The sequence below is a fragment of the Pteronotus mesoamericanus genome, unplaced genomic scaffold, assembly GCF_021234165.1.
Source record: "Pteronotus mesoamericanus isolate MK-2021 breed Mesoamerican mustached bat unplaced genomic scaffold, CSHL_Meso_final contig_20, whole genome shotgun sequence".
In the NCBI taxonomy this organism is placed as follows: Eukaryota; Metazoa; Chordata; class Mammalia; order Chiroptera; family Mormoopidae; genus Pteronotus; species Pteronotus mesoamericanus.
The window spans coordinates 13085084-13102063 of NW_026555085.1; the positions used below are offsets into that span (position 1 = coordinate 13085084).

At 47.7% G+C, this 16980-nt stretch overlaps 1 protein-coding gene across 2 annotated transcripts; it reads right to left on the minus strand.

The window, feature by feature from the left end:
* Positions 1-19: 19 nt before the first annotated feature.
* Positions 20-15999, minus strand: MRPS18A (mitochondrial ribosomal protein S18A). 2 transcript variants are annotated; one of them, XM_054569418.1, is made up of 6 exons: positions 15857-15999; positions 8950-8981; positions 6238-6345; positions 3651-3774; positions 3354-3423; positions 20-421 (listed from the first exon to the last, which is right to left on the minus strand). In XM_054569418.1, exons 1-6 carry the CDS (start codon positions 15966-15968, stop codon positions 277-279), a joined length of 591 nt encoding a protein of 196 aa, XP_054425393.1. In that variant the 5' UTR covers positions 15969-15999; the 3' UTR covers positions 20-276. The 2 variants fall into 2 exon arrangements, with proteins under 2 accessions (XP_054425393.1, XP_054425394.1); XM_054569419.1 differs by lacking the exons at positions 8950-8981; positions 15857-15999 and adding an exon at positions 8478-8558.
* Between the last annotated feature and the right edge of the window lie 981 nt (positions 16000-16980).

A 16980-nucleotide genomic window follows, 5' to 3' on the forward strand; every position in this document is an offset into this window, starting at 1 on the left:
AGAGCACACACCCAGTGGGTGAGACATGAGCCTGGTTTATGACATTCGTTTCAGGAAAACTCCTGTCCCCTAGCACAGAGCGTGGCCCCAGCCAGTCTCACAGATGCCAAGGAACCCAACTGAACCACGTGCCCCCAGCTGTTGGCAGGCCAAGGGCACTGGAGGTGGTCTCACTGCCACTTGTGCTGTTCATGTTGGAGGAGCTGGGCCACCCTGGTAGAAAGGGGTGAGAGAGCAGGAGGCTGTCTAGCCAGGTTCTCAGGAAGCCCTGCTCAGTCAGTGATATAACACCAAAGGTCTTCTGGAGTAGCAGACGTTGTCTTTCAGGAGGGGTGATCCCACAGCCATTCGCACCTTATTCCAGCGGTGGCCTTTATTGTAGATGGGCCTGACGGAGCGGGGGGACCAGCGGGTCAGGTACCTGTGGAGGGAGGACCAGGAAGTGTGGCTGAGGCCTGGGAGCCCTGCTGGAGCTGGGAGGGTGGGCACTGCCTCCTCAGGCCAAAGCTGTAGTTGTCCGACCAAACCCTTTCTCTAGTTTTCCTTCCTTGAGGAGCAGGGGCTTTTCCTGGGAGCAACCACTGAGTGTGCTGTAAACAGATGGGCTGGGTTTTTGTTGCCACAAGCGTGTGTGGCCAGGGTCAGGCAGCCCGGGGCCACGTGGGCTCCCTTGATCTTTATGAGTTGTCAATGTTTGTGTGTATTTTCTGGGGGAGGAGGCGGAGGAAGAGGCTGATGTAAGAGCCTGGAGGAATCCTTCCCTCTCCCCCATTTGGCTCATTCTGCCACCCAGCCTTCAGGGAGCTCCCCTGGGCAGCCATATTTGGTGTAGGACCCCTGCCCCTCACTCAACCCACGATGGGAGTCAAGGGTGAGTACACATGGTGGGTATGTAGGAGGGGGTGGGGAAAAATGGCTGCCGCCCACAGTCCTTTGGCCTCCTTTGGGGATGGCCAGGGCGCTGACAGTTCCCAGAAAAGTGGCTCATGCCGGCTGGGATTGGGGTTTACTCCATTCAGAAGTGCAACCTGGATTCTGTCCAGAGAGGCCCACCCTGCATCCTGAAAGCTCAGCTATGCCAAAGGCCAGGATCCTCCTCTGCTTCCACTCCAGGTCACAATTTAACCCAGCCACCTCTAAAAACCATCCAATGAGAGATTTTTAATATAAAAAAAAACAAAACGAAAACTCTTGGATGAAAATTTTTAGATAAAAGTGAAAAGTGGTTGCTAATTTATATGTTTCAATTGTGCTCCCCTGGGCCTTGGTCTTCTCTGCGCAAAGGAAACAGCTCTGAGAGGAGTAAAAAGCTGGGGGCGGTGCTGGCCTGCACAAGTGTGAGGCGGGCAGGCAGTGGAGGGCTTCCCTGAGTCTCCCATCAATGTCAGTGCCCCCAACAAGGAGACTTCTGAGGAGTGGACTGGCCGCAGAGACTGCTTTTTCTATGGCTGGTAGTAGTGCTGGGACCGCAGGAGAGTCAAGGATAAAGGAAGGAACACCTGGCAGGCCCCTGCGCTGGCATCTCCCAGTCTCCAGAGGGGATGGGTGAAGAGATGGGGTGTGGGAGCTGGTTCTCCAAAAGGAGTGTTCACTGGAATTCCAGGACCTCAGAAGATCCCCAGGCTGACCAGGTTGTCCAGAACTGCTGCCCAGAACAGAAAACTGTTCTTCCTCAACCCTGCCCTGGAGAGACCCGAGGAAACTGGGCTTCGGCTTGCTCTGGGCCTGACGCCTGTGCCTCATGGAGCAGCCTACTAACTGCGGGGGGTGGGGAGGAGTGCCTGGGTGGCCTCTAGTCAGCCCTTTGGGAAGACTCCAGCTCTGGGAAGAACCAAGGTTCCTTCCTACCTCTCCTGAAGCAACAGGAGAAGGAGGAAGTGGGGCTCCCTTGGGGCTCAAAGCTCAAGGGCCTCTGGATTGAATCATAAAGTCCCTTATAAGTGAAGCAACCTCCCTCGTAGCGAGGACTCCCCCTCTACCAGCCCCCCAGAGTGGCCTTTTGCAACCCAAGAGCCCCCACACATCATCAATCCTGTGTCACGTTAAAGGACACCGGATATATGGGAGGGAGCCTGGCTTCACTTCAAAGGCCTGAGGGCAGGATGGATTGTGTCCTTAGGCCTGCTGCGGTCTCTTAACAAGTCAAGGGGGTGGGGGAAGGCTCAACCCCCAAATGGCTATCACACATTTGGGAAAGACAGGAAGAGGTTACTAGGTCCTGATCCGCCCGGGCTGCTGGAGGATGGCCCAGCTAGCAGTGTGGCAAGGACAGGTGGAGATGGGCATGGGGCCAGGGTGCTGGCGAGGTGTCAATGAAGACCCAGCTCTGTCTTGCACCCCTAGCTCAGCGCACTGTGGCTGGTATCTGCCAGGACTCCTACCCTCATGCCTGGGTTCTGTTGGGGATCAGACTAGGTGGTTTGCTAGGGGGTGGGATAAATCTTGCTTTGCTTTAGTCCCACATAGACAGCAGTTCCAGTGGCAGCTGGACAGGCTGAAAGAGGGAAGGGCCACTGAACAGGGGAGACCAAGAATAAAAACCTAAATCAATTTTACAGACCTGGCTCTACTATCGACAAGGGTGTGTTACAGATCTAGGAGTACGTGAGTGTGGTAATGTCAGAGACGGGGGAGGGAAAGGAACATACAGTAGGAGGGCTGAGCATCAGATAGGTCTGCTCCTCCATCAGAGAGTGCCACCCTGCCTAGCCTGAAAGGCAGATTGATTGATTCCAGGATCGAGGGGCCTCCCTCTTCTCTAAAACCTCAGGACCTCCTGGGTCACCATGTGCAGCTATGCAGGTTAGGTACACAACTCTAGGGAGCACCATTCACAATCTAGCCTACGCAGATACTGCCTTGAATTTTTGCAGTGTATGACTTGTAGAGCTATATACAGGGGCTCTACCCCCAGAGAGCCCTCCCAGTTTTAAGGCCTCATTTTGCCCTTTAATAACCCCAGTGCCCGGATACTAAAAGTCTGAAGTGCTCTGAGGTTCCCATAGCAACCTAGTATGATGTCATAAACAGGGGATTAGCACATTCTAATGCCCAACCAGCAGACCTCCTCACCCTCCTTGTCCCTGTGCTAAGTGCCCTACTGGTGAGGGAAGAGAAAAGAAGCTGAGGGCAGCAAGGGAGGGTGACAGAAACGTGTGCACCATCAACTGCAGCAGTGGTGGGACTGCTGGGGATGGGTGCTCAAGTTGGAGGGGGATGGAACAGAGAGCCAAAGGGCACACTAGCTTTCCTGGGCTGTGGGATAAGCTCCAAGAAATGGCTTCCCCAGCAGAATACAGTGAGAACTGAGGGCCCACAGAATGCTTTGGGTGTTGACACCCAAGTTTGCTTACCGGTTAAGTTGGGGTTTTCTTTTTGGAACAAATCCTTCAGGAAGCGGAGGCTTGTGATTTGGCAACAGACCTGAATGGAGGGAGGAGCACATGAGGAGATGGTCTCTGCAGCTCCCTCTGCAGCTTTTGGGGGCCACAGAGACAAAGCCCAAGGGGGTGGAAGGCTGGCATTGAGAGGAGTATAATGAAGACTCTGAATGTCTATTTCTCTTCAAGGAGGGGCTGCAGCATGGGGCAGCTGGGGGTGGAATGGTGTCTACGGTCCCCCGCCCCCTTAGCCTCTAGAGGAACTTCTACCTGCTCGGTGGGCCATCTTCACACACTCCTCAATCTTGCGGTGTTCTTCCTGGCACAGGCCTGTGATCTTTCGGGGTAGCATGCCTCCATGAGGCCGGATGAACTGACTGAGCAGCAGAACATCCTAGTGGAAATAGAGAACAGGAGATGAGGGTCAGCTGGGTGGGCGTTTGATACCGGGGAGCCAAATCACATGACCCAGAGAGGAGGCTGTCGACCCAGCACTCCAAGAGGTTGAGGTCTCCTTTGGGAACTGACCTGAGACCACTCCCTCCACAGAGCTTTGCACACTGGTCTCCGACCCTAACAAAAGTTAAATCCCAACTTAGTAAGATTTTCTGACCCTATTACCAATCCCAAGAGCTTTTAGCTCCTGCATGAGATAATCTTTTGATAGAGTAGGTTAGAGAACAGAAACACTTCAAAAAATGTGAACAATCTTTCATGCACTTGCAATATCTTTCCTGGTGACACAAAGTCCGTTATCCTTCTAGGGTGAGGTAGAGGGTATGTCATATATTTCCACACAAGAGAGAAAATCTGTATCATTTCTGCTCCCAAAGCCTATGTGCCACAGGCCACAATATGCGTAGGTAGTCCCTCCACCTTCTGCCGTTCCCTCCGAAGTGCTAAGCAGGATACAAGCTGAGGAAGGGACTAAGGCTGTGAAATTAAATCCGACATCTTCTAAGCCCCCTGTGACCACATGTGAATGGATTCTCAGGCTTCCTTTGGACCATGAGACTGCTTTGGAAGAGTCAAAGAAATAAGGATAAACAGAGCCAGAATCAAGGCAAGAAACCCTCCCTGCCCCGCCGCCGCAGCTCTCACAGGATGGTTGAGGGGTTAGATAAAAGCCACCATCTCCCACCCCTCCGACCCCCCTGAGGGGCCTGGCAAGCCAGCCTTAGCAGTCATGTCCACAAACTGACTTGCTGCCCTGGCAGGCGCCTTGCTGTATAACCGCAGATTTGTTTTAATCACTGGAGAGCTCCTGAGGGACCCAGACCCCCAATTCCCACCCCTATAATCTTCAGAATCTGATGAAAAGAACTTGGATTAGATTATCCAGGGCTAATAAACTGGGCTCTCAGCCCCAGCCTCCCCCACTGCAGGCTGCCCAGCAAGCTGACGGCTTTGTGCAGCTCAGGCTAATGATGTCCTGAGTGAAAAGGGGTAAAAGGAAAACAACTTTAGCCTTTACCTTGGAGGGGATTGGATTTCTTCTGCTGGATAAACAGAAGCAAGTCTATTTCCTGGAAACGGTTGGTAGAAAGAGTGCCCCGTGGTGGTCAGGCAGGTTCACCTCCCCACCTTCAGCTGAGATTCCAAGTATGGCCCAACCCCACCAACTTCCATGTAAGAAGCAGCTGTGAATACGGCCCTGTGGCCTGCAAGCTTCCTATTACTCCACGCGGCCATCAGCAGAAAGGCCCAGGGCAGAGTAAAAGAACACCCCCCCTCCCTACCCGGGGTGGCCTAAAGCCAAGGCTCCCAGCCCGGGGGATTAGTTGGGTCATTCTGTTCAGATCCCATGGGCATGTGGCCTCTCCTGCTCTTACCACCTGACCGGGATCTCTCCCTTGGTCATCCCATTCCACAGAGGGGCACAGGGACAACCTGCAGGTCAAGTTGGCTCAGAGCCTGAATCACCTGAAACCTAAAAATAGGGTGCTTAATGTTACCAATAGAACTCTGAAGGACATGTATGGGTTTCTCCAGGGCTGTGTCCTTTTCCCCAGGCCCTCCCCACTTCTAGAAGGGATGCAGAGTAATGGGGTCATAGTCTCGCGTGGGTTTTGTATCCCTAGAGTTTGAATCCCAGTTATGATTCTTACTACGTGGGTGATGAGGCAAGTTCATTTACTATTCCATGCTTTAAATTTCCTTACCTGTAAAACAAGGATGAAAAAGTACCGACTTCATAGAGATATTGTGAAAACTAAGTGAATAAAGACACGTAAATGCTTACTATAGTGCCTGACACAGAACATGCACTAAACACAGGGTACCTATTGTTATTCACTATCCTCATCCTTCCGTGCAAACAGATGAAGAGCTAGAAAAGCTAGAGCAAACAGGGGTCTCCGTAGCTCCACTATGGAAAGAGACAATAATGTGTCCCCAGATCACAGTAAGGCTTCTTCAAATAGCCTCTCATTATAAAAGAAAGCAAGCCAAACTCAGATCCTGATTCCATCCCCTTGGAAACACAACTCTGCAAGACTGGGGTACAGGGCCCTGGTGGTCTGAATGGCACACAACCAGACCATGAACTAAGTGACTCTCAACCCTGGCTGCACATGAGAATCACCTGGGGAGCTTTAAAAAATAATGATGGCCAAGCGTTACCCCGACTGAATCAATGTCTGGGGGTGGGGCCTGAGTGTTCTTTTAAAGCTTCCCTGTATTTCTAATGTGCAGCCAAGGTTGAGAGCCACTTGGACAAATGCTTGCCTTTGGTGGCTCCACGAGATGCAGCAGTGGCTATGGGAGAAGGGGGAGTGAAGGGGAGCGATGCTATGTAAGTTAACCAGTGAAAAACGACCGCCATAACACGCACAGCTCCATGTCTTTGCACACTCACCTCATAGCTATACTTGTGCTTCAGGTTCCACCTGCAGATGGGGCACTGGCCAGAGGGGTTAGGAGGATTTAGACTTTCCTGGGGAGTCTCTGTGATACGGCCTTCGATCTAGGAGGCAGAGAAGGAGAGCCAGTGAGGGAAAGGGCCATGCAGAATCTCTAATCTCTGAGCAACCCCCAAAATGGTGAGGATGGTAGTGTAACATCACCTCTCCTAGGTAATAGGTCTCTCTGCTGCCAACTATAGTGGTGGCTCTGCCGTTGCTTTATAATGGGCCCTGGGGTGTCCACAGAGAGGTGATCTGGTGGCCTTCAAGGGTAGTGGAAACTGAACTTAATGCTGGTGACAAGAGGGAGGCGTTGGCTGTTTCAGCTGCTACCTTTCCTTCCTCAAACAAACAAAAACCACCTTTGGGAAAAAGTAGTAAATGCACATGGTAAAAAGTTTCAAACTGAACAGGGATGTGGAGTCCCGAGTAAGTCTCCCTCCCATCCCACACAGTCTTCTCAGCGGAAACTTCAGTTTCCACCTTTATCTTACAGAGCAAGTCTGTGCCAGTGGTTCTTAGCCTGCCATGATTTTGCCTCCCCAGGGCAGAGTGGATAATGTCAGATATACATGTGACTGTCACAACTGGGAGATGGGGTGCTAATGGCATCTAGCAGGGAAGCTAACCATCCGACAATGCACAGGACAGCCTCTACAACAAAGAATTAGCAGCCTGGGATGCCAGCAGTGCCAAGGCGAGAAGCCTCGTTTCTGCTGAGATGAGCAGATATCCGCTTCTTCACTTTCTCTTGTCATTATTTACTTATTTATTTTTAGAGAGAGGGGAAGGGAAGGAGAAGGAGAGGGAGAGAAACATCCATCAGTTGCTTCTTGCACGCGCCCAACTGGGGACCTGGCTGGCAACCCAAGCCTGTGTGTGGACAGGGAATCGAATCAGAGACCTTTTGGTTCACAAGCCAGCACTCAACCCAATGAGCCACAACAGCCAGAGTGTGTGCGTGCTCTTTCTCTCTTTAAAAAAACACTGATGGGAGGATATAGTCCTGTCTTTCCCCTTGCTTTTGTTATTTAGGATGCCACCTTTCCAATCATGCTGAGGCCACATGCAAAATGACCTCTGCTGTGGCTGTTGTATCCTGTGACACAGCCTTGGAATTACTGAGTGCAATACACCAATGCTCTGGGAGTCAGCTCCAATTGCAAGAGGGTGAGCTTAGAAAGCCTTCCTGACTGAAGCCATGGATTATGAGAATGAGGTTGGGACATGGCTGAGAGGTTTTGGGAGTGAAGCAACACTCTCCAGGGGTAGAAACAGCAAACAGCAAAGAGGCTAGAAGCAATGCTTGCCTGTGCAAGGCACTGCTACCTACCTTTCTGCCAAGGCAACCATAACTACTTCAGAAATAGTGTGTTAGGGAAAGTGTGTAGGTGTGTGGTAGGCTCGGGAGGGAATTAAAGTGGACTGTGGGGACAGAGCTAACATTTACTCACTCCCCATTAAGTGCCTGGTTTTGTGATAATCACTGTTCACATGTATCATCTCATTTAAACCCCACAACCTAGTGAGGGAGGCATCATGATCTTGCTTTATAATGAAGTGAGACCCCAGAGAGTGAGTGATACCCAGTCAGCCATGGCAGTGCCTCTCCAGGCAGGGATGGTTCCCTCCCCCAAGGCCTGTAAATGCTTACAATGTCACCATGTCTCCAGGTTCATTCTACAAATAGCAAATTCATGGCCCACATGAAAAACAGTCTTCACACTCAAAAGCCAGATGTGTTTTCTCTTCACCAGCATGGAGTTCACGGGGTGAATGCTTGTTTTAGCTTTGAATGAGGGAATAAACAAGGTGCTCTAAGGGGATGTGGGCCCCCCTCAAAAGATCTATTTTGAGGTTAAGCAGTGCAAAAGCTGAGGGACTATTTTGGGGAAGACCCAAAGGGAACCCAAACGCCTTGTCCTGGGAATAAGACTGTCTAGGGAGGACTGAGTGTGGCTGGCAGCCAGAACAGTTAAATCCCTAGTTGACATGGAAGTTATACAGGCTTCTGGAAGCTCTGTGGAGTGGCTGCAGATTTCTTGGAGGCATGGAAAGCCATGTGAAAACAACATTGTCTTTTACGGATTATGGGATAATCTAGGTCCCATGACTCTTGGAGGAAGGGAGGTGAGATGGGCCCAATGAGGGAAAGGAGGGAGTCGGGGGGGTAAAGTCATTCTAGCTTTCTTACCAGCAGACAAGTCAGGGTGCTTGGTCGTGAATCCAGGGTGGATAGAGTGTCACCTTTTAACTGCATCACTTAAAGAATAGCTTAGTCATTCTGAACAGAAAGGAAAGGAGGTGAGAGCCAGGACCCTGGCCCTGGATCAGCTGGCTTTGGCTCTCTAGTCCTGCCATTGCCTTAGTTTCCCCTTTGAAAAACTAATTTATCATTCTCCAAAGAATGTATCAGCAAAGACCTCTGAATTCCTGTCATACAAAAGGCCACTTTAATCAAAAAGTAGATGCTTCAACCCAGGTATAAGTGACCGTTCCTGATGAACCAAACTATAGCAAACAGCTTGAAAAGTAGTAGACTGTGAGATTTATAGTCAAAGAAGGAGCCAGGAGTCCAGTTTGGGCCTCCCTCCCTCCCTCAGAGGAGCAGTCAGGCGGCTCCAAGTGTTGAAGAGGTTATAAGTGGCCAACTTGATGATACTTACTATAGTTGTCTTCCCTTCTTGGATCTCCACCACTACAGAGATAAAGGGGAAAAGTAGGTCAGCCATTTAATAAGGAACAGGGAGTTTCAAATAATAGCTCTAACTCTACGCATGCAGAACAGAGCCTTCAGTCTGCGCTCTCCCACAGTCCACACCTAGAAAAGAAAGTGTGCAGGGTTCACCTCCAAATGCTTTATGCCCTTGAGGCTGGATGGGGGCAAGCCCAGATACCCAAGTAATATCATCTCTCTGGGATCAAGGGTCCCCACACTGTTTTTGCCTTTCCAAGCCAAGATTCATCTTGGTTCTATCTAAGGAAATTGGCAAGATCCTGCCCTCTTATGGCTAGCAATAATGACCTCAGAGTGGGGAGTTGGGGGCAGAAGCAGGTAAAGGGCCTTCAAAAGTACCTACTGCATGTGTCCTTTTACTAAAAGAGTCAGACAAACATAGTTTGCAATACAGTACTGAACTAAATAAAATGACTCCAGTGGCCCTGGGTAGATAAGCACTGAGACAAATTCACTCCCAAAATTCACCCTGAGAGCCTTGTATTACAGCTGCATGAGGACAGCTGTGTGAGTTAAAGCCTCTTCTCCATTCCTCCCTGCAGGGCTGCAATTTGTTGTCTACACTGGAGAGATGTGATGAAAGAGGTTGGAATAAGGGGCCTGCAGATCCTGGGTCTAGGCAGAACTTCAAGAGAGTACTGCAATTCCAAAAGGAGAGGGACTCTCTCAGCTCTTTCCCTAGTTAGGTCTGGCAGCCTAAAGAGAACCTGAGGGAAAGACAGCAAGTCACACACATCTGTCAGGCTGTACGTATTTCCTATCTTACTTGACTAGGATGCAGAATGACAACTTCAACAATATTCAAAGGAAGAACCAAGCTAAAAGCCCACATTTGGCAAACATAATCAAATAGAAAGTTCTGGGAGATCCTTGCTTGTTCCTTCAGTTTCTTTAGAAAGGGAGAAGCCATAGCGTTAGCATAGGAACTGGCACACAGCAGATGCTCAGTTAATGCTAGCTAGCATTTGGGAGCAGAATAATCGTCACGGTCTCCTTCTGCCTACTAATTACTGTAATAGAAAACTTGGGCCCACATAGCTGCTAACTGTCTCCCCACATACTAAAATCATATTGTAACAGCAGCTTGGCTACACGATTAGTTTTACTCAGCTCTAGCCAAGGCAAGAATACAGATTAGAAAGAGCCTAAGGTTTTTAACTTTGACAATCTAGTGAAAGTTATGGATCTCTCCCTAGAAATATGTCCATAAGCGTACATACAATTAAACACGGATTTAGAAGACTCACAGACCCCTGAAGCTATGTACTCAAATGGCAATACTGGTCTCTCAGAGGTGGAGGTAGGTAATTTTAGTTTCTTCTTTATGCCTGTCTGTATTTTCTAAAGTTTCTAAAACAAATGTGTACTGCTTTTGCAATAAAAAATAAATAGAAAGAGAAAGAGTATATCTAAGGAAAAAAAGTGAGGCAATCCTAATCCAACCAGAGTCCCACAGCAGCATCTGTGACCACTGAGCTCTGTGACTGACACCTAATTGGATACAGACTGCCTGCAATTTTCCCCCGTTTGTTTTCTGGGCAAGGCCATTCATAAAGACTCATTACTTCTAAATAACCAACCTGAGAGCCCCTCAGTGTCCTACTCAGGCACACACAGTTGTAACAATGACCAGAGAGGCCCTGAGGCTTTCTCCCTAACACGGTAGTTACCAACTCAAAGACAAACTAGGTTTCTCCCTGTAAAAGGAAATGTGTCACCCCACACATGGATCTACTTGTCCAGAACAGAGACCAGGCTAAACAAGCAGTGAGTGAGACTCAACCTGGTGCCCAGCCTGGAGGCCAGCGCAGTTGCAGAGGGACCGTCACTGCAATGTGTCAACTATAAACGTGGGGATGCAATGGAGGGCACAGCTCCAGCCCAATAGGGCTTCTAGGCACCCCAGAAACCGCAGATTTGCAAAAACCAATTTGGACCGAGGGTGACCAAATCTGAGCAACGACAGGTAGGAAAAAAGATTTTAAGAAACAGAGAAATATTCCAGTACCACTCGAACAGAGTCCGCACTAGAACAATGCCCTGAAACACAAAGCGAATAAACATGTGGTTCCCTTCTCTCCATGGAGGCACTTGGGTCCTAATCATGAGGTAAACAAGTCTAACAAAACACACATCACTCCCGGCAAAGAACCAAACCCTGAAGTCATCCCACTGGCCCCTGGAAAAGAGATCAAAGACCATGGCAAGCTCCACTGTTCACAAGCTCCCCACACAGCAACTCAGAGCCAGTGAATCATCTTACTATAAGCCAGTGGGTAAAACATTAGGCACATGCTTATCTAATAGAGACAATTTGTCAAACCAGAAGAAATGACCTGAGAATTCACAGGAGACTGAAATTAATCAGGGCGGTGTCTCAGGGCTGGGACAGAAGGCCTGGCTGGAGCCTGAGGAAGCTCTGATAGATTTTAAGCCTCTCAAAACAGGAGATAGGAATCAAAATCGTATTGATTTTCAGTGTGCATACAAAAACATGTCAAAACCAAACAAAACCTCAGATCCATTTTGTCCCTGGTCTGCACTCCATTAGGAGAAGTGGGGGTAGCTAAGAAAAACTGTACTAAGACATTTAAGCACTAACAGAAAACTTGTTTAGAAAAAGATAGAATCCTCTTCCTTGTGTTCTGAGAAATGGCTATTATCAAGTAAACTCAGGAAAGAAAAAAGCATTTTCTAAACTAGAATTAAGGGCCAAAATCTTCGAAGATAAGGCACTTCTCATACAAATCAAATAATCCGTTTCACAGAAGGCATACATTTGCCGAGCACGCGCAGTGTACAGCTCAGCTCCACCTACTGTGGAGAGTTACAACAGAATAGGAAGACAGGGCCTTTGCCCTAGGGGAGAAAAGGGAACTAACCAAGTATGGGAACTTTACTATAATAAAGTCCAGGCCTTGTAAAGAGGTCCTTTGAGTGCTTCAGTAAATACTCGCCTAGGATGGAGTCCAAGATAACTGAATTATAACAGTCTAGAGCAAACAGCATTGCGGTGAGATTGCAGTGAACACAGAAAGACCTTGATGGCCACATAAACACAGACAGAGTGAACTGCAGCAGTATAAAGAGCCAACTGTTTAGTAAAGGAGGAAGTGAGGAAAGATGAATGATGAGGAGTGTAGGCACTAAGTGCCCGGAGACCAAGGTCCTTCTTGGAAAGTATCCATGGAAACCAAGTCCCAAGCAGAATATGAAGGAATGGAGGAACTGAATGGCAGGATGGCCAAGAGAAGGCACTGACAGGCTTATGTAGGGTCAGGGGGTAAAGTGCATGCTTGGGATGTGCCTGCACTTCTGGTTATTAACTACTTTTCTCAAATTCCTTCCTCATTCAAGTACCACTCCCTTCTATTCATCTTTTTCCTTTCTTAAAGATTTTATCTATTTATTTTTAGAAAGAGGGGAAGGGATGGAGAAAGAGGGAGAGAAATATGTGCGAGAGAAACATCGATGTGTGGTTGCCTCTCACCCACCCCCAACTGGGGACCCGGCTCACAACCCAGGCATGTGCCCTGACCAGGAATCAAATATGCGACCTTCCAGCTTGTAGTCCGGCACTTAATCCACTGAGCTGCACAAGCCGGGGCCCTTCTGTTCATCTTCACGTTTACCACTGAAATTTTCTGATTCTCTCATCACCTCCCCACTTCTTTACCCTTGGATCCCTGAGGCGATGTCCCTGTGCACTGTGCTTTAGAATGAGGAGTCTTACTGCTGCACAAAAACCTCTTTCCACTAGTAGGTTACTCTTAATTCTTTAAAGCCCCCAACTCACTCACTTCTCTCTCACAGCTTTTAGCTATAGGGCTGGGCTGCCCATCCTTGTCTGAGATGCTATACCTAATTGGAAAAGATGAAGAAAATTCCCTTCAGCCTTGACTTGTTTCAACACATTCTGACCTAGGTGTCTGACAGATCATTCCTTTAAATTCAGATAATCATAAGTATTTATTTTTCTTGTTTTAAATACATTTCCTTCATAGGAGCTCGAAATGTGATAAGGCAGGAATGAGGTCTAACGCAATTTTTGCTAAGTCTGGCAGTGCCAATCATAAAAATACTAATGGTCTTCAGCAAGTTAACTGATGAGGGCTTTCAGGGAAGGGAGGGCACCACGGGGATGCCCTGCCATGGACTGTAAGGCGATACTATTGGTGGAGAGGGAAGAGTGCTGCTGGCTCTACTTCCAAGTCCACCACTCACTAGCTGGGAGATGTAGGGCAACTACTGAGGATCTCTGGACCTGATTTCATCATTTGTAAAAATGTCAGTAATATCCTTTAAGGATTGTTGAAAAGACTGAATAAATTTATGTGGAAAACATGGCAAAGTTTGAAGCGGGTACTTAATAAACTACAATTTCCATTTCTGTCTTCCTTCAGTGTTGCTTCTTCCATAAGAGTGTTTTTGTTTTGTTTTGTTTTGTTTTGTTTTGTTTTGTTTTTGGCTTTGTGTGTCACTCTTGTTAAACTTTAGACCAGGGTTTCTCAACAGCAGCATGACTCACATTTTGGGCCAGGTGGTTCTTTGCCATGTGGGGCTGTCCAGTGCACTATAAGATCATAGCAGCATCTCTGGACTCTACCCACAAGATGCCAGGAGTACTTGTTGTACCAGTTGTGACAACCAAAAATGTCTCTAGACATTGCCAAAACTGCCCCCAATTGAGAACCACTGCTTTAGAATGAGGGTCTTTTTTAAAAAAAATTAATTTAAGAGGGAGGAGGGGGAGGGAGAGAGAAACATCAATTTGTTGTTCCACTTACTTCTGCATTCATTAGTTGATTCTCGTATGTGCCCTTACCAAAGATCAGACCTGCAACCTTGACACATTGGGATGGTGCTCCAACAGAGCTGCCTGGCCTGGGCGTACTCTGAGAGTCTGTCTTTACAGGCAGGAGCACAGATGCTGAGTGCTCATGAACTCTGACTAAAATTTAGTACTATCTGATACTTTGAAAAGTAGGAACTTTGGCTGTTTTCAGCAAAACATCCAGCTTTCTCCCTAGGACTACAAATTATACGTGCACTCTATTATTTAGGTGTCAAATATCCTGTTGGGACCAGTCAAAATTAGGTATATGTGAACAATTTTACACCAAAGGGGTAGAATATCAAGGAAAAAATTTTTCATTTAAAGGCTTTGGAGACAAGTGGTTCTCCTTTGTTTAAGATCACATCAATTCAATTATTTAGCTTTTAAGTCCGACAGTGAGCAACAAAGAGCAACCAACCCAAGTATTTACGGAAAGGAGGACTTCAAAGACCCATCTGATTACACAGTCCATTATTTCACAAACTCTCCAACAGAAAAAATTCAAATCTAAAAATATTCCTTTGTAAAAGAACAAAACTATTTCTCTTGCCTGTCCTCTGGGAATATAGCAAAGCACTGTTTTCAACTTTGAATTTCATAAAGGATATGTAAATTGTGGCTATTAGTGTTTGACACTTGGTGGACACCTTCAAAAATGTTATGGGCATATGCTAATTTTGCAGCATGGGAATAGATGAAAAACCTTTTCCAAGTCCTTTGTATTAGCAGCCTGCTGTCTTTGGTGTCCTTCTTTATTAATGGGTTAGTTTACCTACTATTAACCAGGCAGCATCCAGATTTTATTGTTCTTTCTAGCAAATGTTCCATCTTCCCTTCATAGCTAAATTCTTCACACTACCTGATATTTCCATTTTTTCATGAACTGTCTCTTTGATTTCCCATTCTATTGAAATTGCTGTTTGAAAGTTAAAAAAAGAGACCACTTCTGAAACAAATCGAATGGCCTCTTCATTAGACTCTTTTTGGACTTTTCTGCTCCCTCTGAAAACAATGACCACTCTTCTTCTCTGGATATGTCTTAGCTTTAAAAGATGTACTGGCCAATACTGCGCCAGAATCTTAAAATAAACCCCCGCATCACTTCTGCACATCACTCATCTTTTCCTGCTTCCAGCAGTGCACAAAGGAAGGCTGTGTCCTGAAAGGCCTTTTTCACTCTCCATCAGATCCCCTCCTCTTGTAAGCCCGCTCAAGACATCCTCCTTATGAAAACTTGCCATTGGGTTTGCTGCTTCCTGTAACCGAATCTCCCTGTACTTTACTGCAGCCTATGTATACATATCATCTTATTAGAACCAACTTCTCAGGAAAAGGGCTGTATTTTTTTCCTCCAGAATCCCTCGACAGCCTGAAGTTCAGCACTTGGCCTTTTTAATAAAAAGCTCTCAGTTCAATGCTAGAATGAGGCTGCCTTTTCAGACTTAAGGTTAATTTAAAGCAAAAATACCATCCAGCGTTTGCCTCTGTTTCAGCTGTTCAATAGCCTTTCCACCTTAGCTTCCACCTCTCAGGGAGACTAAAGGCCCAGGTAGAAAAGGCCGCCATCGGATTACAGTACTTTCAAATGAAAAACTGGAAAAGACGACGCTTTTGGCCATCCTTTATGATCCAGGGATTCTTTATTAAACGAGGCGGCCTTTCGGAGAATATGGAAGGGAGAATTAACATGCGGACCCTTCCCGAAAAATTCTGAATCCTCGGACAGGTAATTCTTTTCTGCCCTCGCTAACGAAGTAAGTCTTTTTCTCCGTCTTCCCTATCTGCCACCGCCCCTGTCCGAGAGGACACTCAGAGAAGTGGAAGTCAAGATAACAGCATCAGGGTCCAGAAGAAGCTTTCGAGCACCTGGGGCGCGCCCGCATCTCCGACGTTTCAGTACCGCGCGAAGAAAAGGGAGGGAAGGAACACGGGGACTGGAGGAAGCAACCGCGCCGCTCTTCTCTTTAGCTTCGGAAGGTCGCCAGGACCCACGACTCACCTTCCCTGTACCCGCGATCTGGAGGCCGAGCACAGCTGGTCGCGGCGGGACGTGGCAGGAGCCCTCGGAACAGCCGCCCACAACCGGACACCAGCACACTGAGGGCCGCCATCTTGAACACCGATGACCTCTTGGGCACTTCCGCTTCCGGAACGGCACAGGCGCAACCGCAGTGGTGGGCGAGAAGTGTGTGGGTTGTGGGCTTCCCGGTCCGTTACTCTGTCACTAACTTTCCCCCCACCTCTCCCGCTGATCTAAACGGAGTGGCCCCTGTGCCAAGGTTGTGCTTCATTTCGAGGATTTAAGGGAGGGCTTCTAACTCCTGTTTGCCAGTCCTCGAAATCTCCAGGGTCGTTTTCTTTCTTGGCAGGCTTCCTCGGTAAAATCCTACGCAGTACCCTTAAGTCTTTAAAGCTTTTCCTTCTCTGTAAGTCAGATGCAGATTTTCAGCTTCTTGTGGCTGGAGCTAGACATGTACAGGAGAGATTGAAATGGTTAGGAACTCTGAGTCTGCAGCGTCAGGTATCAGGCAAACCTAGGATAGGATTAACACCCACTCCTACCCCCCGTCTCTTCACTTTTATTTACTTAGCACTTATCTTTGGCCAGGGCTTTTGCGCAGCTATTTCCTCCATCTGCTCTTTGCCTACCTGCTAAACTCCTTATTTCTCAGAGCTCAGCTCATTCTTCACTTCCACAATGGGGTCTTCCTTAGAAACCTCCGTGTTGCTGTTTTTCAGCACCAGACACCTCTTCATCTTAGGACTTGGCACACATACAGTTTTACATTTACTTGTATAGTATATGTTTCCCACCAGACTGTGTGCTCCATGAAGGCAAGGACCTTGTTTTTTGTTGACTCTCATATCTTCAGCACATAACACAGAGCCTAACACATAGTGAGTGCAATATATACTTGTTAAATGAATGTAGAACCTGTTTTATAGGGTTGCTGCGAAAGTTAAATGAGGTACAACATAAGTGCACAATAAACATAGACTAATTGATATGGCCTTTGTGCTACATACTCTTAACAAGTTTGATGTATTTGCCTAATAAGGAAGTATATAATACCAAAAAGAAAACACTAGTGCTCAATTTTCCCTCTTTTGGAATTGCAGGAC

Coding starts and splice junctions, on each gene's coding strand:
- MRPS18A (XM_054569418.1), bottom strand. CDS start 15,968: ATGGCGGCCCTCAGTGTGCTGGTGTCCGGTTGTGGGCGGCTGTTCCGA. Junction 6,346..8,949: donor AAGAAGGGAAGACAACTATA/GTAAGTATCATC, acceptor TCTGCCTCCTAG/ATCGAAGGCCGTATCACAGA. Junction 422..3,353: donor AGAAAACCCCAACTTAACCG/GTAAGCAAACTT, acceptor CTCCCTCCACAG/GTACCTGACCCGCTGGTCCC.